We start from the raw sequence: 23,831 nt of genomic DNA on the forward strand, positions 1-23,831 counted from the left end.
CGCTTGTGCTGCTGAGCTAAACTCCCAACCCCTATGTTCTTTTCTTTCAATTTTAAATTATTGTAGGCTCTCTGTGCCAAATATTAGTCTGACATATAAATGTAGGTCTTCTGGGATTATTTCTTACTCTGTATCTTTCCCTGAGCACATGCACTGGCCTTCGGAACCTCCATAGCAGGAAAAGTACTGAGAATTTTCAGTGTTCATTCCTGGAAGCAAGCTAAGAGATAAGTCTTACAAATGGATAACCCTCATCCCCATTTTATAGATGAGGATGTCAAGCCCAGAGGAATAACTGTCCCGAAGTATGGACTCTACATATGGAAAGGATGATATTAAATGTCACTTCTCAACCTTCTCAGGTACCTGAAGGGATTGTTCTCTTACAAAGTGGTATCTGAGGAATGGGGATGTAGCTCTGTGGTCAAGAATTTTCCTGCATGGGCAAAGCCCAAGCACCTAAGTGCTAAGAAGAGGCTGGGAAAGGGAGGTCACAAAAGAAAGTATCGAAATACATTAGGTCATTAGGACTAAGTGCTGTTTCATGAAGCAAAAAATTGTGTGAAACTGTTGGGGAAATAGGCTTCTATACCTCCTCACACTCTTCCTCTAGATACACACTTGGCTCCTCCACTAAGGTAGCCTCCTCAGTGAAATATTTTTCTATCTAAAACCAAGCCATCCCTCTGCTGATTTCTCTTCTTAATAGCACTAAATGCTATCATGTCCTTTGTAAGTGTATATTGTTTTGTGTTGGCTGCAGGCTGATTGAATTGTAATGCAAGGAAGTTGGGGTAAAGGCGCTTGCCTGTAATCCCAGCACTCAAAAGGCTGAAGCAGGAAGCCCAAGAGTTCATGACCAGCCTAGGCTAGTGAGTTTAAACCTGGTCTGGATTACAGTGTCTCAAAATACACACATACACAAACACATACGAATAGTGCATTTTCTTTGTGAAATTTGTAAAACTTCCATCACAAACAAAAACATGATGCTTGATGATATCCTAGAAAGACTACCTGAAGATGCATTCTCATTGGTTCGTTGGGGAACACATGATCACTCCTGTATTTGCAGCAATACAGGTCACGAAGAGCACCACCTCCGGTAAGTGCCTTTGTGGTGAGGACAGGTTCTACACTGAGGGAAAGCTGCACCAGGGAGACAAATAATGGTCACGACATGTCTGAGTGCATGCGTCATACTGCTACATTAAATCCACAAGGTGCTCTGATCAGATACTCAAGTTGCTTATTTCATAAGGATACAGGATATGTGAATAATGCAATTTAATAAAATGCCTGCTCCATTTGTCTCCCTAAAGACTGTGTACTTGGTGCAGGGCTTGGTTTCACAGGGAATTTACTTATGCCACTACGGAACTATAACAGAGACACAGCTTTCAGCTAACATTATAATTTTATTTCTCATCCTGAGCCTTTTACAGAGGAATTTACAGAAATTAAAAATGCCATGCTGCTTACTTTACATTTCCTCCACCCGGACTCTCCCTTTACCTTTCAGTGTCCACTGGGGCTCACCTGAAATGCATCTGCTTGGGTTCTTCACGGGAGGCAGTAGCAATCTGGCAGGTGGTTCTATTAAGTGATAGTGATGACAGCAGTTCTCATGGGGCTCTGCTAATGGTGTTTCCATCTTTGTCCCGAAGGACTCGGAGCTGAAATGCCTTCCTGCAGACACTATTTTCTAGGTGTGTCAATATTCCTTGTTTCTGGCCCACACCATGGTAGTAAGTCTGCGAGTAAAAATCTTTTAGTTGTTTTTCTTCCCTGCTGTATAGGCCCTATACAAACATCCATCCTTGTATCAACTTGTGAAAATAAATACTTTTTCCCCCAAAGCACTGTACAGAATATTAAGACTTAGAAAGTGTTCCTCTGGATCAGCCTTCAGCTTTAAGTATCAGAAAGTCCTAAGAATAAGAAGAGCGTTATTATTTATCAGGGGTGATACGAGAGCCCAGACGACAGCAGGTGGAATTGAGCAGCTCGGTGACCTCATGTCAGGATCAACTTCTCCCACTCTGCACTGTCTTCCAAGTCAGTGTCCAACAAGGCCACACAGCCATATCCCATGGAGATGTGAAAAAGTCCAGTGAAGAGGGACAATCTCTTCTCATGTCTTTCAGATTTCATTTCTTTACTTTGTAACCAAAATCATTCCCAGAAGTACAGGAGAGTATCCACCCCAAAACAACTCATTGTTCACATGTTCACCCTGGATCCAACCCAAGGCATCTGAGGGGAGATGGACAAACGGCTAAAACAGCTCAGCAAGGAAGCATCAGGTAGGCAGTGTCTTTTGGAACCCGTACCAATGTGTTCCCAGAGAACACAGCACAGAACAAGGGAGGTGGAGATGCACGGTAACACTGACTCCTAAGTACAAGCACACATCTCCTGGCCTACACAGAGCTGGGGTTACAGAGATCGTGCCTGAAATGAGCCACAATGAGATGCCAAGAATATGAACGGGGCATGTCATTACATACCACCACTTTTCATCTGTGGAGTTGAGCGCTGTTTAGAACTGATGTTAACCTTTGCATGATAGTGTGGACACCATCCTTATTAATAGTGTTTGTATGACTGAGCCAGAGACAGCTGAAAAAACTAAAAAAGAAAAATACTGTTTAAATTCTTCACTGAAGTTTGGTAATACTGGCTATCTTCAGCTACATTGGGAAATAGCCAAAAGCAGGTGACATGGTTCTTTGTAAAAAAAAAAAAGTATTTCACTTAAAAATACACATGGTCAACCTGTAGAGAGACTCTGGTAGCATTTAAAATTGCACTGGTGGAGAGGTAGTTAAAAACCTCACAACAACATCTTTTGGCTTTTTTATTGAAGAGGCAATTCAGTAATAATGCCCATATTCATTTATTTATTTCAGAAAACAAAAAAGGGGGTATGAGGTTTGTACTTCAAACCTGCCCAATCTTTTTATATACAAATAGGGATGCTTATCAATATGTGATAGTAGTTCTCTAAGGAAACAAAAACTCTAAAATGTAGAGTTTTCCGATTCCCACAGTGTAAATATTCTTATTAAGGTGAAGCCACCAGCACGTGCTGGGAAGACACATGCTGTAGCACGTGATCATAGTGTAGTCTCACTGTACACTAAGTAACCTGAACCACACAGGTAACTGTGAAATGTGGCAACATTATTAGGAAGTGATGAATATTACCTCTTGAAATAGAACTGTAAATGTATACAATTTTAAATAATGACCATGTTTAACAACCGGCTTACAATATTCCTGAAAACAATCAGCAGTACTTTTAAGTCAGTATGAGGTAACATGAGGGTATCACTGAATGTCTAAGTATGTGTGAACAAATATATTTACATATATACACATTCACATATATGTACACATACATATATAATCCTAAGAACATACAAAGACATTGGTGGAATGTAGGTGGAAAATATTAATATATATTATAAGTTAGTGAAATAAGGGCTCATGGGCTCCAACATATGAATTAATATATCCCAAATTTTTGTTACATTGGCATACTCACATGAGGCCTATAAACTTCAGGGACTCTTCGCATATGCTTAATGTTACTGTCATTCAGTTTTTGTAAGCTACAGATTCCATTGTGAAAATGAATATTGCCATATATATATCTGGCAGATGACATGTTAAAAGATTTTTACAGTATTACTTAAATTAATAGACCTCACTTCAGTACAAATTTTCCAGTAAAGTTATTTGTCTTGAAAGCTTTTACATATTTAAATGTGAAGTTATTTCCTAGTTTTGTGACATTCTTTGGCTTTCTCTAATCTCATTTTAAAACTGTACAGTAAATCTGAGTCTTTGAAGGTTTCTGAACACTCAGGATGTTGGAAGAGCTTTAACCCTTGTGTGAATTCTCTGATGCTTAGTGAGTACTGACCTCTGACTAAAGGTCTTCCCACATGCATTACACTCATAGGGCTTCTCTCCTGTATGAGTTCTCTGATGTTTAGTAAGAGCTGATTTTTCACAGAAGGTCTTCCCACATTCATTACATTTATAAGGTTTCTCCCCTGTGTGAGTTCTTTGATGTACAATGAGGTTTGACTTCACACAAAAGGACTTACCACACTCATTACATATAAAGGGCTTCTCCCCTGTATGCGTCCTCTGATGGACAGTGAGGGCTGATCTATGACAGAAGGATTTCCCACATGCACTACACTCATACGGTTTCTCTCCTGTGTGTGTCCTCTGGTGTTCAGTGAGGTTTGACTTCACACAGAAAGTTTTTCCACACTGCTTACAGGCATAGGGTTTCTCTCCTGTATGTGTTCGCTGATGGTTGGTAAGGTGTGGTTTCTGGCAGAAGGCTTTCCCACATTCAGAGCATTCATAGGGCTTTTCTCCTGTGTGTGTTCTCTGATGCTGGGTGAGGTTTGACTTCTCCCAGAAAGTTTTGCCACATTCACCACATTCAAAGGTTTTTTCTCCTGAGTGACCTCTCCGAGACTGGGTTAGATGTGGCTTCTTGCTGAAATTATTCCCATTTTCATGGTACTCAAAACGTTTTTCCCCTGAGTGTACTATCTGATTTTTAAAGAACGCTGATTTTTCCCAAGTTTTATCATTCACTTTATATTCTTGGGGAATCTTTGTTGTGTAAGCTCCCTGATGGGTAATGAAAGTTGAATTGTCACAGATTTCCCCATATTCATTGTACTCATAAAGGCTGTCCTCGGTAAGAGTTCTCTGATGTTCGAACTGTAAGTCCACATAGAAGGCCTTCCCACAGATACTGCATTCATGTGGCTCCATATCCAAACAAGTTCTCCGGGATATATTGAGCTTTAAGCTGTTGAACATTCTTCCACATTCAGTGTATCTACAGAGTGTCTCCCCTATATGGGACTTCTGATTTGTAAAAAAGGTCATCTGCTCATGGAAGCCTGGACTGTTTTCGTTATATTCAAAAGGTTTATCAAAAATTGGTTGAGTGAGATCCTGATGACTGAGGACATTCCTTTTTGGATCATAACTATAAGATTTCTCTCTAGTAGGAATTTTTTCATGCCTAAAATCAAGGAGTAGTTTCTCACATACATTAAACTCATCAGGCTTCTTTCTGGAATAGTTTTTTTTATTAATAATTAAGCCTGAAATGTTTTTCAAACTCATTTCACATGAGCCACATATTTTGAAGGGGAAATTTCTTGAAGAAATGGTGTTTGTGTCCAGACTGAAAGTTCTTCGAATTCTGTCATCACCTTCCACACTTACTGTTTTGCTGTTGGTGAATATGAGCTGCCAAAAAGGTTCAGCTTGATTTTCCTGGCTGCTCTCTAACAGGTCATCAGCTTTCCACTTCCTCTCTAGAAATGAGAAAAATAACACATCGTATGAGTGTTAATGCATTTCTGGTGAACTTTGACTTCAGACGAATACCCTTTACCATCGTTGATTACTTGTCAAGACTAGGATTCCAGAAATGAACTGAATCTACTTCTTTTTCCCTCCAGTTTGAATGGAAAACACTGACATGCTGCTGTGGAAGTAGGGAGCTGAAGCTGACGCTTAAGCTCACATCATGTTCAAAACTGGATATGACAAAGGGGAAATCAAACGCACAGCAGTCAACAGAACGACTGATTCAGAAACAGGGAAACGTGGCCCCAAAGAGGCAAAGGGAAGGTGAAGACAAGCACTGCCAGAGTTTCACAGAATGATCTCTGGGGGCAGAGACAGACAGAGCTTAGCCCTGAGCTTAGCCTTAGGCCTGGAAGATGGGCGCAGGCTTCTGCCCCCAATCATGCATGTTTTCTACTTTGTACATCAACACCAGACTGAAGTTTTGTGAACACCAACTTCTTCAGGTTCAAAAGAATACTTTGATAGCCCAGATCTAGTTTAATTTTACTGACAAGAATGACTTTCTAAAACACTGTGGAAAAGCACGCCGGAGGAGGTAAAACAAACTCCAGACATGACGAATAGGAATGACATTTATCTGTGAGTTGTTTATTCAAAGAACAGGAAATTCACTGGGAATGGGATGAGGTTTTGTTGTTGTTGTCTGCTCTAATAAACAGTGTCAAGAAAATGAAACAGAGGAAGCATGTGGTGTGGCAGAGTCAGGACAAGATTTATACCCTTACCTGCTTACAGCCTGATTATTATAGCAGGAGCCTCACTACTTCTATACCTACATATTTTAAGTCTGCCTTGATCTCTCAGTTTTTATTTTATATCTAAGTTTGATGATTTAAGTGGAGCCTTATCTGTGGCCTTTATTTATATCTGGGCCCCGTAAGAGCCATTTTTTGTGTGTGTGTACATACTGAGACCTTCATTATACTTTATCACAAAAGTTTTTGGCTATACCTCACTGCTGCTATCCAAGCAATATGAGTATCTGCTGGGTGTGGTGGCGCAAACCTATAATCCTAGCTACTGGAGAGCCTGAAGCATGAAGACTCCAAGTTTTAGGTCAGTCTGGCAAGACCCTGTCTCAAAAAAAAAAGGAGTGGGGATATAACCTAGTGGCAGAGTTCTGTGTCAAGCTCTGGGTTCAGTATTCAGTCACATTCAGTCACACACACACACACACACACACACACACACACACACACACCCTATGGCAGGGCATCCCTGAGTACACTGCTCCAGTGACCAACAGGTGGAAGTTGTCATCCTGGCAAAAAACAAACTGAAAGAAACAATCAAACAAAAAATACACCAACTGATTCACATTGAAATATTCAATATTCCATAAATCCATTATAAATGTCTGTACAGATATAGCTAATTATCAGCTCTTGCAAATTTCTCATTAACAACATCCCATCACTCAACTAGAAGCATTCTACCCGGGGCTTTCCTGGGAAGGTGGAGCCTGTTCAGTGAAATGCTACTTTCCTTAACTAAAAAAGCAACAATGATAATAGAAAAGAGTGCTAGAGTAACCATAATCACAGAAAACAGCAACAATGACCAATAAAAGACAAAAATATAATAATCCTATCACTGTAAGACTCCATGCATTCTATCTTTTAGTAACTACTGTCCGTGTAACTCACTGTAACATAAAACCCTAGCTCTACACCAACCCTCTGTGTGACCACAGCCTGCCTTGTGACATGTGGTTAGTCTCATTTTCCTTGCTTCTTGTGAGGAGAAAGAACAGTAATGGTTCTTCAGAAGCAATGCACAGCTGGAGATTTAGTTCAGTGGCGTAAGTGCCTGCCTGGCAAGAATGAAGTTCTGAGTTTGATCTCCAGTACAAAAAATAAATTAAATTAAATTTTAAAAAAGCAATGCATGTAGGGATTATTTCCAACCTCTACCTAGTGAGTTGAAATACCAGGACAAAATATGGGAATGTACATTTAGGAAGAGTACTACAGAATATTTTTTGAAGGGATGAAAGAGAAATTCTCCTAAACTTGGCTCCATAGGAAATCAACACTCTACCCAAATTTTAAAATTAGGAAAAAAGTGGCCCTTCTTTTTGGAAGAATGAAATCTCAGTAGGAAAAGAAACTCAAAACAACAGATACTTGATCATCAGAATTTGGAGCTTATGGCCACTAGTGGGTTACAGTCATAAAATATGGTCTATTAACATTAAAATATTGCTCTACCTTAAAACAATTAAAATAAGCCATGCTGGGTATAGTGGTGCACACTGTAATTCCAGAACTCAGAAGGACTGCTCTAAGTCTGAGGTGAGCCTGGGTCATTCAAGGCCAGTCTGAACTGCACAGTAAGACCCTGTCTCAAAAAGACCAACAAAAAAAAAAGCAAAACAAACCAACAACAAAAAACTCCCAAGCCTCTATCATCTATCGCTATGCAATGTTGAAACACTACATATTCAGTATTAATTATCTGCAAAAAGGCAAAGTAAGCTTTAGGTAAGTGAATGCATAAACATAATTTAAGACACAGGACAATATGAAATGAAATACAGTATGGAGAGTAGAAAAAATAAATGTTAAGACAGAATAGAACCTCATTACAATAGTCAACGAAAGAAGACTTTAATTTCATTTATTTCTACAGGTACCTGTCAGGTTAGTGAAAGATAAATTGAATGCTTTAAGGAAAAACAAACACAAAAGAACCAATTAGAAATTACAGCTAATCAGGAATGAAGAAACACAGAAGAGATATGAGCAGTTTTGAAAGAAAAATAAGAGTATTATAAAGCTAGGAAGAGGTGACAACAAATGTGCACAGGAAACTCAGAAGGCATCTGACTCCTGGGAAGTGCATTTGCTGGCTTCTGTGTAGCTCAAGTTGTTCCCTCTCAATCTCTTCCACCGGATGGATTTGACCCCTTGGAGAAGTAGTACTGTCCCAGGACTACGCTCACCTACATACAACCAGGTTCTAGTAAAAGGTGACAAACTATGGCAATGGCGCCGCCACTAAGACTGTCTTCCGTGTTTTAAAAGGGGAAGGGTAGGAGAGGCAGTAGGGAGGTAGGAGGGACGAAGAGGGAGAGAAAAAAAACTAAGGAAAAGGAAGATCAATAGCAGCAAAGGCCACATGCAGCCAACAGGCCTAACACACTTACTACCTGGCTGTCTGGTGTCTGGTGTTTCTTTTTTCCTTTTTTTTTTTTTTTTTTTTTTTTGGTTCAGGGATTAAACTCATGACATTGCGTTTGCCAAGCAGGCGCTTAGGCCACTGAGGCACTTATGGCCTCTTTTTTCCTTCTTGCAGTACTGCAGACTAAACCAAGAGCTCATACCTATTAAGCAAGTACTCTAGCACTGATTTATTTATTTATTTGGTACTGGGGATTGAACTCACAAACGTGCTCTTGCAAAGCAGGCACTTATGCCACTGAGCTAAATCCTCAGCCCTAGCACTGATTTTTAGAGTCTCACTAAATTGCCCAGGGTGTCCTTGCACTTGTTATCCTCCTGCTTCAGCCTTCTGAAGTGCTAGAATCAAGAGTATGCCACATCACCTGGTGACCATCTGGCCTTTCACAAAATCTAGCCCATTCTCTCTGACACCCTCTGATGTTGGAGCCTTTCAGAGTTGGCCCCAGCCATGAACTCCATACTGAAACACTTCTAACCTCCCAGGCAATACAGGATTAGATCCTAACAGTTACTCCCAACCTTGTCCAATATTAAACCTGCCAAAACTCCCATCATGTCTCCTCCATAATTTTTTTTAGCTCAGAAATGGCTCCTAATTTATCCAATTGCTTGAGACAAATCACTGAAACATTCTTGCCTCTTTCTGTCCTTTATACTCTTTCTTCATCTCCTCCTCAGGACCTCTGGCGGTTGGAGCCGATACCTCCCTAACTGCTATTGTTTGCGTGTCCAGCTCAACACACCACAGCACAGTCACTACAGAGAAGGCCGATAGCTGCCAGTAACTTCCGGTCACATCCAGCTCCCCAGCACTGCTCCAACAGTCCAAGCACACACCTGTCTGAGAGAGCTGGCCTTCAGTGTGCTCCCTTCCTGCATACTCTTGATCCACACAGCTCACATTCACTCTGTCCAAGGTTTGTGACTCATGTGGAACCTCATAAAAGTCCTCTCTGACCCCTCCACCAAAGGACATTCCCTCATGCGCTCATCCTCCTTTCTTCATACGAACTCTTCACAGTACTGCCCTTCACCCAAGAGGGTCTGCACGTACACACACACACATTTACATACATGCCTGTGTGTGCCACTCAGGTAATATATACTCTGTGACACCAGGGACATTATTCTTTATTACCTAAAACGTATCTGGGCCACTGTAAACATTCATCATCATGTATTTGTTAAATGGATCTGTGGAAGAAGTACATGAATATATTGTGTGTATGCTGGCTAATAAAAGATATTCTATAAAAACAGAGAGAAGATGAACAACTTGAAAAGAAAGAAAATCCAACCAAGAAAAAATATCTAAGATAAGGTCAATTGACTTTAGGGGTAAAAGTAAGTCACTTGAAAGTATCAAGAAAGAAAAGCAATTATGAGTGACAGTGATACCTGGAGGAGCAACTAAGGTAACAGAACAGCCAAGCATGGTGGCACAGAGCCAAGGCAGGGGGACTGCAAGTCAGAGTTGGCCTGAGCAATTCAGCAACTTAGCAAAACACTTCTACAAAAAAAAAAAAAAAAAAAAGAAAAGGCAGGGTGAGGAAATAATAATTCAGTGAAGACCCCAGTAGGAGGAAAAAAGAGGTAACAGGATGTGGGCCACATGTCCCTGGTCATTTCCAAAGATTTCTGGCTAAAAACCAAAGTTTCTGAAAAATATTCCAAAGCTGACAAACTCTACACCAATGATGTAAGACTAATTTTTTTTTATCAGTACCAGGGATCGAACTCACAACCACCTGCTTGCAAGGCAGGTGCTTATGCAGCTGAGCTAAATCCCCAGCCCCAATGTAAGACTAATTTCCTCTTGCCTTTCACTGTCTGTGGCCCTGGTAAATTACCTGGGTTGTGGTGGCTTGGGAATCTCTTCTCCAACACCCAGGGGTCCTCTCCTTGCTCTATCTTGAAGATCACTTCTGGCTTAGCAATGCAATGCCCTGGCAAGAGGAAATAACAAAAGTGGGGTAAACAGCTCACCTTTGCAGTCACTGAAAAACTTAAGGGAAAGAAAAGTACAGTTTAAAGAACTGTTCAAAGAAGGTACCTGAATGAACCAATCCCTCAGGTGGTAAGAAAATATTCTTTGTAACAGCCACAAGGGATCAGTCATACCAGAGCCTTGAATCTCAAGCTTTAAATCAGAAAAGTTCAGGGCATTCACTTTTAGGAGCTGAAAATGAATGTGATTATCAGCCACGTAAAAAAAAATCCTTACCTACTGAGACAAGGTTGCTGTAATTTTCCAGGATCACATCCCTATACAGTAGCTTCTGAGTGGGGTCCAGCAGACACCACTCTTCCTTAGTGAAGTCCACACATACATCCTTGAATGACACTTGTTCCTGAAAGAGAATGTCCCTTTTCTATGTGAAGTGGTCAGAATTAGATGTAGAAAAGGTTCAACAGAACTAATGCTTCTATAGAGTTTACTGAAAAATGACAACTAAAATAGCTCTTTTTGTGCTACAGTAGACCAGATATCTTATACAAACTGAATTTCTACTGAAGGTTTGTTTTGCAAACAAAAAGCATGGTTCAGAAGTGCTGATGGCTTGATCAGGATACACTCAGGAGCACTGGAGGAGCTAAAAGTGTATGTTGGAGTTAATAAGAAACAGTATCTTAAAAAAAAGAAACAGTATCTTTCACATTATTAGGTAACTTTCACCAGGAAACAAAACTGGCAGTCACTAAGATCAATAATTAGATTGAAATGAGCATGGCTCAGGCCCTGACCACGAGAAACTCATAACTGATTAAAGTTACCAGAGAAAAAGATCAATCTCTTCTGATTGAAGAAATCATTTTCTGGCATCATCATAGATGTTTCCTTGTTTTTACACACAATATTCAGCTGGGCATGGTGGTGTAGGCCCATGAATCTAGCACTTGGAAGGCTGAAAAAGGAGGGCTGTCACGAGTTCAAGGCCATTGTGGACGACATAGCAAGACCCTGTATCAAAGCACCCAAACACACAGCAACAAAACAAAGCACCCAAAAACACAGTATTTGCTATCCAGTAAAAAAAAAAAAATGGAACAGGCACCCAAGAAAAATGACAATAAAAGCAGAGCCATGGGTGACCCAAGTACTGGAATTTACAAGAATTTGAAAGTGAATTATGATTAATATATTCAGTAAAATAGAGGAAAATATGAACAACACAATAATGGAAAAAGCTCACTAGTTATATGGCATTTGTGTTGTGTGGGGAGCAGGTCAGAGAATGCTGATCTCTGAAAAGCCTGCTGCAGGGCCCGGGGGCTGGCAGTTAGGGGTGTGGATCTCAGAAGGAGGCTTACCATGTCACACTCCCTAGTAAGAACAACTCACCACACCTGAGCTGTTTGTGTAGTTTGGTTACACTGAGTATATGCATTCTGAGAGGCTAGACTTTTGCTACATACTAGGCAGATAGTATCTATGTAACTAGCCCCTGATAAAAACTTAGGGCAACAAATGTCCAACCTTCCCTGACACACACCTGAGCTGTTCTGCAAGACTCCAGAGGGAGAAGACTCTTAGTAGCTTGCTGATTTTGCTTTATATCCTTTTACTCTAAAAGTGACCACCTGCTGAATTACCCTAGGGAGTCCCTGAGCCTGTGGTGATCTCAGGTATCTCTTATGTAGATGTACACACACACACAGAGTGGGTGCAGTAGAGTTACCAGATACAATATCTGAAATTAGAGCTCACTAGATGGATTCAAAATCACATTAGAATGGGGGCTGGGGATTTAGTTCACTGGTTCAAGCTCTTGCTTGCTAAGTGTGTGGTTGTGAGTTCGATTCCTACTACCAAAAAAAATCACATTAGAGAAAGAATATACAAACTGAAGCCAGATGTACCTAACAAAAAAGACTGTCAAGATACGTAAGGCAAAAATTGAAAGAAATGAAAGAACTTGTAATAATGCATACCTGTAATCCCACAATACATGGAGGCAGAGGCAGGAGGATCACAAGTTTGAGCACAGCCTGGGTAACATAGTGAGATCTTATCTCCAAATAAAAATAAAGGGCCCAGGATGTAGCTCAGTGTGAAGGCCCTGCATTCAATCCCCAATATTGCAAAAAAGTAAGATTTAAATTAAAGAACATTAAATGATGTCACATCTTTGGAACAGCTGAGCAACTATGTACAAAGCTAAACTAAATTATAATTCTTACCATACAATCCATCAATTTCACACTCTAGGTATTCACTCATTTTAAAACTTAAATCTGTACCAAAACCTGCATGTGAAAGTTTCCAATAGCTTAACTTATAATCAAGAAATAGAGGAGTTGGGGATATGGCTCAGAAGTAGAGCGCTTGTCCAGCACACATAAAGCCTTGGATCCAATCCTCCAAGCCAGAAAAAAGGGAAAAATAAATACATGCACACAATCAACAAACACCGGAGCCCAGAGGTTAACAACTCTGAGGTCACTTATATACTAGAACTGAACAATTAACAAGGTGGACAATGGTGGCCAAATTTCTGTCAGAATGAGAAGTTGCAGACAAGCAAAGGAAGAAGGCTGGAAAGTACCATTCGGTAAAGGATTACAGTAGAAGACCCCAGAACGAACTGATCCCAGAAGGAAAGTACAGAATATTTGCAGAAAAGAAATGGTTGAGAATTTCCCCAAACTTATAAAAAATGTCACATCTCAAAATCAAAATCCCTCAGAATACAGGGTAAATATGTACAGAAAAAAATCAAGTTGTATCAAGTATCAACTACTAGAAATCAAAAAGAAAAAGAAAAAATTTCATAGGCAGCCTGTGGGAGACAGCCAAGGTATGTTCTCCTGAATATTGAAGCCTTTTGCCTCTATCTTTCCCTGACCCTTACTTCAACCCTGCTCACTGAGCTATGTAGAGCTAGCGAAACAGAAGCAAGTGGTCCTTTAACTGGCTAAAAGTTTGATGATCAAGTCTGGTCAAGATACCAACATGTCTCATCGCAGGCAAGAATTGCTGATGGCTGGAATGGGTGCTTGAGCAAGAGCCTGAGAGGTTTCAGGGCTAAGACATGAGATAACATCTTGGCTGAGACTATGGGACTCAGGATTACACTCTCCTGGTAGTAAAGATGCCAGCCTTGCCTACATCAAGCCATCTGTTGTATTGCTAATTGGAGGCCTCAGTGCCTGGTACAAAACTGCTGCTTCTCCTTACAACCAACTCCTGCGAAGTTTCTTTTCCCTAGCACTCACTCCTCAGCAACACCTACCCATCTCCCTGACTGACATCAATACAAGTCATGAGCTTTTGGACTTGTGGCTCTCTGTTTCATAGAAAGCACTGGGTCATCTCAGAACTTCTCAACTGAAGAATATTCTGTATTTTGTTTGCATCTGTATGTCATATTGCTGGGTGGGAGCCCTGAACCTTCTGCAGGGTAGCAGCCAAAGGAAAAAATACCAATTGTCTTCAAGGAGGAAGGTTTAAAATTGAATTCTCAAAATAAAAACAAGAGACACTAGGATGATGTCTTTAAAGCACAAAAGGGGAAAAGAAAAGAAAAAATTCCAACCTAGAATTCTGTATTTAGAGAAAATATCCTTTCATAGAGGAAGGTATAAACATCTTCATACCAAAAAGTGCTGAGAAACTTTTTTGCTGTAAGATCAGCACAAGGAATAGTAAAAGAGAAGTTCTTTGGAACAAAGGCAAATGGTCAAAGAAAAAGCATTAAACTGGAAGGCAGGACAAACACTGGAAAGGGCAACACTTAAAGAATTACATAGCCTATTGACTGTCTAAAGCCATATTACTCAAGAAGTCTCCTTGGGTTTAAATTACAGCTTACGCTGTAATTTAAAGTGTTGTGTGGAATGATGTTATAATAATTTAACTATGAAGTTCTTGCATACTAAGATAAACTTTAAATGAACTAGATTTAAACATAAAATGCATAAAGGTAGTAGGATATATATAAGCAGAGGACATTATCATGAAGTAAAAAGGACTTTCTATGTCTCCAAATGCTACAGCAGTTAAATCCATAGATTCGTATACAGGAAAGTAATGGTTTGCAACTCATATAATAAACAAAGATTATTATCCCTAATGTAGCAGAGATAAGGTGGGGCAGAAACCTAAGAGAAAATGGACAAATAATATTAACAGTTTACAGAAAATATGAGTTACCTTCAGACACACAAAGTTAACCAACTTCATCCACAGTGGGGAAAAAACTGCAGATGCAAATCATATAAAATACCACTTTTTACCTAGCTGCTCCCCAAAACCTGAAAGCTGAACCAGGTATTTGTGGGGGAAGCTGTGGAGAAACAAACATTCTTCACACACTGCCAACAAGAACTTAATGTGATAGTATCTCTGACACTAAAGCCACTAAAATCCATCAGCTTCTGGGAATTCATCTGCTAAACCGATCCAGTACATTCATGAGTGTACAGAACATGAGTATGCTGGCGTGCATGTATACATGTGTACATGGTTGTTCAGTCTAACAGGGTTTGCAACAGCAAAAGGTGGGATACAATTTAACTCAGATATCTACATTGAATCACCACAGTTTTAACAAAGAAAGATCAATTTTCTGCCACAGAATCTCTGTGACATGCTGCTAAGTTGAAAAAAGAATAGAAAACAATGTACAGGATTCCTGGTCCCTTAAGCAGATCTGACTTCATCTGGGAGGTTATTAGAAACTCAGAGTCCAGGGCCCCTGGGCTCACACTAAATCAGAATCTGCATGTTGAAACAATGCACCTAAATTGAGAAGCACTAAGGACAATTGGATTCCTCTTAAATGAAGGAAGGGGACATACAATAATGTGCACTCACATTTATTTTTTGTTTTTTGTTCAGACAGGGTCTCAGCCAGGCAGCGCAGGCTGGCTTCCAACTCATGGCAGTCCCCCTGCCTCAGCAGGGTTATAATCCTGAGTGCTGGGATGACAGGCATGTGCCACATTCCTAGTGCACATCCATATTTAAACTTGATAAGGGGAGACTGGAAGGACAAGAACTATTAAAACTGGGTATCTCGAGTAACTGCTTTGTCCGCTTTGTCTGGGGCTGTCCCAATACGTGGCTACTGTTGCAGTGTAAATCTTAAAAATCCCTTTCACATTTAGTGAAAATATCTCTGGAGGATTACTATCAACCTACCCAAAGGGAGAAGCAGAAACGGAGGGAAAGAGTACACATTTTTGCATCATCTGTATTACTTTTTCCATTCTTGTCTGTAAAGGATTTTTAAAAAATATAATCATTTGCCTTCTTAAACACGTTAATACAGTATATTAATAATGCAAAAATGTTCTATTTTTAAAAAACACGAGAGCCAGGTGTGGTGGCTCACACCTGTAATCCTAGCACTCAGGGAAGCTGAGGCAGGAGGATCATTTACGAGTTCAAGACCAGCCTAGGCTGCAAAGTGAGTTCAAGGCCAGCCTGAACTGCACAGTGAGACCCTGTCTCAAAAAGAAAAAGAGCCATGAAACCAGTCAATAAAAAAGAAGTGCAGTGGACCAAAAATGGAAAGCCCTATAAACAATGTATGGCAAAAGTCTTCATGAGGGCTGGCAGGAAATCAGAGTTAGGAACAGATATCAGAGAAACAGGTCACACAGAGATTTTCAAAACAAAGACCATTGTTAATGCTGTCAAATGCTGCTGAAGGATGGAGTAAAATCCAAAAAATCCACTAACTAGCCTTGATTATGATTTGGAGGCCTTTTCTAGAGGTGATAAAGCTATAGTTATCAGGCTGAAATGTAGAAACATAAGCCAGAACTGCCTGTAATTCTAGAAGCAAAAACTGGTACATTTAGCAGTGTTTCAAAGACTTACACTCCCTCCATCCCTCCACATCTTCCAGGTTTTATTCCTGGGTCAAGAAAGACCATCAGAGCACCAGCTATCAAACCTCAAAGCTTCAGCTCCCTTGGTACTATGTTTCTACCCAGAAATGACAATACATGAGACACTGCATTTATTTCAGAATTGTCATTAGGTAGACCAGAGAAAACTTTACAATAACCTGGATAACCCTGTAAAATTAAAAATCCTTCATCTACTTTGCCAAACACTTCCTACTCTGAATTTGTATACTTCCTTTAATGCAACTTTGTTTTGTATTATTTCACATCTTTTATTAGTGCATACTGGCTATCTGGATTAATAGCTTTCATTTTAGCAAATCTGTACATGCACATAACATACTTTCATCCTCTCACCCAATTATCCCCTAGACACACAGTCCCCACTAGTTTCACATTTTAGGGGGTTCAAAGCTTACATTTTGATTAAATCCATCTCCCCTTTTACTCATCCTTATATTCTTCCCCTTGATTCCCTTCCTCTTAGCTGTTAATAGTTGCCTTTCTATGTTCATCTTTTTTTGTTTTGTTTTTTGAGGCAGGGTCTCACTGTGTAACCCAGGCTCACCACAAACTTGCAGCGATCTTCCTGTCTCAGCCTCCCAAATGCTAGGATTACAGGTGTGTGCCACCACACATTTCAGACTCCAGTATTAGGGAAAACATCTGATATTTGTCTCTTTGAGTCTGGGTTATTTTATTCAACGTGTCGCTCTCTAGAGCTTTACATTTTCCTACTGTTGTAGCTTGGCATAACTGATGCCCTCTTGAGCCCTGCATTTAACTAGTGTCCTGTATTTGATCCAGGAGAATGGAAAAGTACTCAGGGTACAAGTCCCATGATAATAGCAGAATGAGCTGCACCCACACCAGAAAAATAACTGCTCAACAAAGAAGTAGATTACAGGTGTCAACCAAACATTAATGTAAGAGTTTAGCTAAATTGTTTCCAACAGGATGCCTTTTTGTGGTTTTGTTTTAAAAGCTCTGTAACTTCCCAGTTTGGCACCTCTCCATGGAACTCTAAAACAGCCCTGAACTCAGCTAATAAAATTCCAAATTTATCAATTTGGCTGCTTGGATTCCTATACTGTTCATGAACCCCTTTCACTACAAATGGCAAAATTTCATTCTTTATTGGTTGAGTAATACTCCAGTCTGTCTATACATCACTTTTTGTCAGTTCACCTGGTGCTGAACACCTAGACTAGCTGATGAAACTTTTGCCCATTGTTTCTTCCCACTTAAAAATCCTTACAAAGTGCAAGTAAACAACTTACCTGTGATTTGCTCATTTTCCGCTCTTAGTGGAGGAGGGAGAGCTGAGAAAGAAGGAAGGATGGATGTCAGGACACACATGGCCTGCCTCGGAGCTCCCGGATTCACCTGCCTACACAGCTCCACACACAAGATACTTACATGTCCATGTTGACTCCGATATACGTTGAGCTTAGACATGATACTTTTCACTGAGTGAATGTAAACATTTCTTATTGATTTATTAGCAATTTGGGGTCTGTGACACAGAAAAATTAAAAACAAATAGAGATGAGTTTAACCAATAACAGGGACACTACATGAGCAAATACTGTGGATTTATCAAAACTACTGTTGTAAGAGAGAAAAACAGAAACTGAGGCCATATTATCTACTTTTGTGCTGACACCATTAATCCCTTGAGGTTGAATACTCCAAGAAACCTCTGTAAAAAGGGACAGAGGTGTTTAAGACAAGATAAAGTTTATTAAATGTTTGTCCGCACTTCTTCAGTTTTTCAAAAGGCTGTTTAATCAGGTTGACTTTGATCACGTCAGTCATCTGCGCGATGCGAACCAGGCACCTCCTCTTCTCGAAGCTTTAATCTAGACAAGGAGGGGCCGGCGGAGGCACAAGGGCTGTGCCCTCACCCGGAGGTCGGGCACCGAGCCCCCAGTCCCGGGCTCGGCTCACCTCGCTTCTCGCGGGCTTCGCAGCGCTGTCACCGCGACACGCGAGCGGCGAGCGCGGGCCGGCGCCAGCTCCTCACGGACGCCGCAGCCCCGGGAGCCAGTCCGAGCGCCGGCGGCGGCCGGTCCGGAACCCGCCCGGAGCGTCACGCACAGGGGAGACGCAGCCGCCGCCTAGGGGACTGGCGTGCTCAGGACAACCCGGGGTGGCGAGCGCGCCTGACGGCCACATGGTACGGAGACGCCGGGACTCGGACAGCCTCAGGTTCCGGGGGTCGCATTCACACCCCACGACGCCGCCCGCAGCCCCACCCCTCGCCGCGCACGAGGCGCGCTCGTACGCGTCACACGCACGTCACGCATGGCGCGCTCCCTCCCAGCAGAGCGCCGAGCCTCGGGTCCCGCGCACGCGCACTCCCCACGCGTGGCCGCACGCAGCACCATAACTCTGCAGGGCTGGGCGCGCTCAAATCCCAGAGCTGGCGTCCACGCGCTGACCCAAGGCTCTCCCAGCAGGAGTTCGCCCCAGGCCGTTCCTGCCTCTCCTCGCGGGCCCGCCCCTCTCCTGTTCCCCAGGGGCCCCCAGCGCGTCCCTGAAGGCCCTGGGTCCGGCTTAGCCCGCCCAGCTCACCCGGCTCACTCGGCGCTCCCTCACAGCACGGACCCGGAGGTTGGGCGTGCTTTTCCACGGGGGACCCGGGGCCGCAGCGGACGCGCGGGGAGGCGGGTGCGCATGCGCAGAGGGGCGGGGGTCGCGGTGGTGGGGAGCTCCGAGCGGGCGCGGGGTTCCCGGGCTTGCATTGAAGCACCAGGCGCGGGCACTGAGTTCAGACCCTGCTTTGGAGACCCTCATTGAGAGGATCTTCCTCATTTGGGGTGAATAGCTGCTGCTACTACAGTCACCCCTGCATCTTAGAGCAGGAGATCCACAGGGAGAGCCACAGAGGTTCTGAGATCTTTGCTACCGTGGAGTGTACGATCATCTCACCACTGAGTTCACCTAGAGTAACAGCGACAAGCATGGTTAGTTATTTTCTAGAAACAGGAAAAAGACAGTTGAGCAATGTAGTGTTTAATAGGAAAGAAAGAGCCACCAGTGCCAGGGACAGCTTAGCAAGACACTGTTTCAAAATAATAAAGGAAATTTTGTATGTAAAAAAAAATTTAAAAGAAAGCACCTTCTCGTCTCTGGCCACTACCTGAACTTTACCTAGGACGTTCTTTTACGTGCACATCTTTTTATGTGCACATTATTTCTAACAATATCAGTGGCTTACATCCTCTTGTTTGGAATTATCTTATGGAACTGGCCCTTGTGCTTTCCTCTTTTGCCCTGCGTTGTAAATCCTAAAAGATTTTTTTAAAGTACTGAACTTCAAATGGCTGTGGTCTTGACTACTATAGTGAAGTATTCCAGGGAGAAGGGGCGGGACAAAGGAAAAAACATTGGTTCCCCCAACCTAATGAGTAGTTTTTCAGGATTTGGACCACCTAGTGGTCTTTAAATAACATTGAAATGTGTGCTAAGGACTTGCTAATGGAAGGAAGAATAATGTTGTTGTGCATAAAAATCCAAAGACTTGCAGGAGGGGAAGAGAGGAGACAAGGTCTTTTGAGGCAGGACTGAAGAGAAAACATTGCTCGAATGACAAATGACCTTCATCCTGTGGCTAGAAAACTACTCAGCAGCACCTGGCCTGTGTTGACTAATCCACTTCCTCCGAAAACTTATCTTGTTCCACAATTCTTTGAGATCATCATTAGGGTGCCCACAACCAAGCTAGTTCATAATAAAATCTGATTTCCTTGACACCGGTTCTCACTTCTAAATATTGGCAGTCATATGGCGAGCAGAACCAAACTTTGTACTGTAACACCATGATCATACTGAGGTAGGACTGAAGACATAAATAAGCATAAAAGAGACAAGTAAATTGGGATTTTAAAATTTTACTTTTGTGTGTTTTTCATATAATGGAGAGAACATAAAAAAGGATAAATGATGCATTTGTAGTTAAATGGATGCACCTTGAGACCATACTCTTAAGTGAAATAAACCAGACATGTGTAAATATATTGTCTCTGGTGTGAGAAACAAAGTGTAAAAAAGCATAAAAATGTATAATAGGAATTGTGACATAGGAAGAAATTGTTCAAAAGGAAAGGGAAATTGGGAGGAGGGGAGAAAAATAATAAAACAGAAACAAAGCTTTGTAAGTGAGGGCAGGCAAGAAGGGACTCGAGATATAACATCTACAGGTACAAATTCCCTATGATGAATGATAATTATGTATATCTAAATTGTACCAATAAATTTAATTGTAAAAATTGGGTACAAAAATTGCTTTTAAGAGAAACTGCGAATTTAGGACACAAACATTACTCAAGGCCTTTTCCTTTCCAAGAAACTCCCTCAAAAAATTCCTAAAGGTCCAAAAGACACAGTAAGCCTATAAACAGGGCTTTGGACCTGTCGATTTCACCTGTAAATTGTGCATCCTCTGCTCTCAAGGAAGCAGCAATGTTAGTGGGCAGCAGATCTCAACTTATAAACATATGTAAATTGTTTGTATTCTGACAGTGGGAACATACATCCTAGATCCCCCTTGTCTTGAAAATGCCCCCAAAACCTCAGCTCCAGCTCTTACTGTTGCCTGTTCTCTCTCTCTTCCTTTCCTCCCTCTCCTCTGATCTTTCTCCTAAGGTCTATTTCTTTGACTTTGTTCCTCTGCCTCTTATTGATGCTTCCTGAAAATTCTTTTTTGTAGCAGGAGTCAGTGAGCCTCCAACTTTCTTTGTTTAGGGTGGGTTAAGTTCCTTATCCTAGCTTTGGGAATCTTAGACCTAGTACATGATAATATGCGTATAGTGTTTTACAACTAACTTTTCACTTAAAATGTATCATGAACCCTTTTTGGTCGATGCTGTTTTATTTTATTTTGAAACTGAAGATTGAATCCTGTGCCTACCAACTAAGCTACATCCATAGTGCCCTCTCTCCTTATTATTTGAGACAGGGTCTTACTAAATCACCAAATTGCCCAGGCTAGGCTGGAAATTTGATTCTCCTCCCTCAGCCTCCTAGAGCACTGGAACTTTATTTCCTCCCAAATAATACCCACCCAGAAAAAAAACCTCCACTGTAATTAATAGCTGGTTGCACCATGGAGAGGGCCAGTGTCAGAGAACAGTGATTATACCTCACTATTCTCTTGCTCAGTGACTACTCTGTAATGGCAAGTAAGGTGAGGACAAGCTGATTGGGCCTGGTATATTTAATCTCTAGTTGGGCCTTTTTGTTGTTGTTATTTCAGGGATTGAACTCATGATCTCCTACTTGCCAAGCAGGCACTTGTGCCACTGAGCTAAATCCCTGGCCCTGGGCCTTATTTTTTGGGAAACACAAGATTATAGTCCTGCACCACTGTTGTTAGATTTATGGGTTCAGTACACTCTTGCCAGGTACTTAGTCTTAGCAAAGAACTGGACAAGACAAAGGTAGGAAGGTTTCTACATTTACTAAAAGTAGAAGACGTACCCTCTGCAAAGTGAGAGTGAGCCACTGAGAGAATTTACTCTCATTCTTCAGGCTGATGTCAGATCTAGGCTGATCTTCCAAAAACCTGCTTCATTTTGTTATAGAAATGGTATCAGGACTTCTAAGATACAAAGAAAATATTGTAACTCCCATCTGCTAGATGTCTGATATGCCAAGTTTGTGTTTCCCAAATCGAATGAATTCTAAAAAACAACGTATATTAAGAGTAGAAAATATTCATTGAGGGGAGAGATTTTAGCTCCTGAGAGGAGGGAACCAGAAAGTGAGTTCCTGAGGACTCCACTCCTTAGGGGGAAGTTTTATAGAGCACAACCATGTAGGTACAACATGGATTACAGTTATAATCAATAAGATTGTAGGTATAGCTTCTGAGGTAATATTGGTCCAGTGGGGAGCCAGTCACATTGCACGTGTACATGGAAAAACAAAGAACTGTTTAGTGAGTCCAAGGCTCTTGATCACCCACCAAGGTGCCCAGTGTCTACCTAGACTTCGTTAGACCAGTTGTTACATTTATCTCAAGCCTGGTCATTCTGTTTTTATCATGAGGCTGGCCTCCAGCAGATGCACACCTTTAGCCATAGTCGCAGTGTTTTCATCTTTGCCCTTACTCTGGAGGACCCAGCCCAACTGCCTATAATGTTTCTACCTAACTCAGCTATTTATAATATTGTCCTTTCTGGAGAGGTAACCCTAACTACCATGAGAGGGTAAGACGCAATGACCATTCTGACTATGAACAGTAGTCAGAGATTCTCCAGAGGGTCTGTCTAAAGGCCCCTGATAGACATCAGGCATTCTCATCTTGGGGTAAGCATGTAGCTTTAAGTCGGAGGAGACAAGGCCAAAGAAACAGTTAAGTATGCATGGCCAAATAATAAGATCAACAAGATAAGAATGTTCATTATCTTATTCAATATAGTTATAGAAACTTTAGCCAGAACAATTAGACAAGAGAAAGAAAATTCATAATAGGAAATGAAGTAGTTAAATTATCATTATTTATAGAGGACATGATACTCTACATATAAGACTCCCAAAATGTCACCAAAAAAGACTTCTAGATTTAATAAGAAAATTCAGTGGTGTAGCTGGATACAAAATCAACACTCAAAAATAATGGCCTTCCTGTACATGAATAAGAAACTCACTGAGAAATTAGGGAAACAACACCTTTCATAATAGCATGCAAAAAATGTAATACCTAAGAATCAACCTAACAAAGGAAGTAAAAGACCTCTACATTGAAAACTACACTATTCTGAAAAAGGAGATTGAAGAGGATATCAGAAAATTGAAAGATGTCCCTTATCACTGGGTAGGAAGAAACAATATAGTGAAAATGGCCATACTTCCAAAACTGTTTTAAAGATCTAATATAATTTGATTAAAAATTCCAACAGCATATCCACAGAATAAGAGAAAACAACCCTAAAATTCATTTGGAACCAGGGTCATCATGATCCCTGACTTGAAATTATAGTATAAAGCTACTGTGATTAAAAAAAAAACCCAGACCTGAGAATCAATGAACAGATTAGAAGATACAGAAACAACTCCAGACGTACTTAACCACTTTGACAAAGGTGTCAAACATATTCACTGGAAGAAAGATAGCCTCTTTAATAAATGGTGCTAGAAAAATTGGCTCTCTACGTGCTGAAGATTAAAATTAGGCTTATATCTTTTACCATGCACTAATATAAAGTTGAAATGGATCAAAGATCTAAATATTAAAAGAGAAACATTAAATGTGCTGGAAGATAGCGTAAGCAAATTTCTTGAAGACATTGTTCTAGGCAAAAGACTTCACGAACAAAACTCCAGTCACACAAGAAATATGCAAAGAATTAACAATAGGTG

General features: G+C 41.1%; 1 protein-coding gene across 2 annotated transcripts; it reads right to left on the minus strand.

The window, feature by feature from the left end:
- Window positions 1-1,398: 1,398 nt before the first annotated feature.
- On the minus strand, window positions 1,399-23,400 carry Znf248 (zinc finger protein 248). Of its 2 annotated transcripts, none has more exons than XM_013148570.3 (6): window positions 19,041-23,400; window positions 17,883-17,979; window positions 17,744-17,785; window positions 10,831-10,957; window positions 10,457-10,552; window positions 1,399-5,363 (listed from the first exon to the last, which is right to left on the minus strand). In XM_013148570.3, the coding sequence occupies exons 3-6, from the start codon at window positions 17,756-17,758 to the stop codon at window positions 3,871-3,873; spliced, it is 1,731 nt and encodes a 576-aa protein (XP_013004024.1). In that variant the 5' UTR covers window positions 17,759-17,785; window positions 17,883-17,979; window positions 19,041-23,400; the 3' UTR covers window positions 1,399-3,870. The 2 variants fall into 2 exon arrangements, with proteins under 2 accessions (XP_013004024.1, XP_013004026.1); XM_013148572.3 differs by lacking the exon at window positions 19,041-23,400 and adding an exon at window positions 18,414-18,554.
- Between the last annotated feature and the right edge of the window lie 431 nt (window positions 23,401-23,831).

Source organism: Cavia porcellus, unplaced genomic scaffold (assembly GCF_034190915.1).
Source record: "Cavia porcellus strain 051 isolate PalLab524CR breed Dunkin Hartley unplaced genomic scaffold, mCavPor4.1 scaffold_23, whole genome shotgun sequence".
Lineage (NCBI taxonomy): Eukaryota > Metazoa > Chordata > Mammalia > Rodentia > Caviidae > Cavia > Cavia porcellus.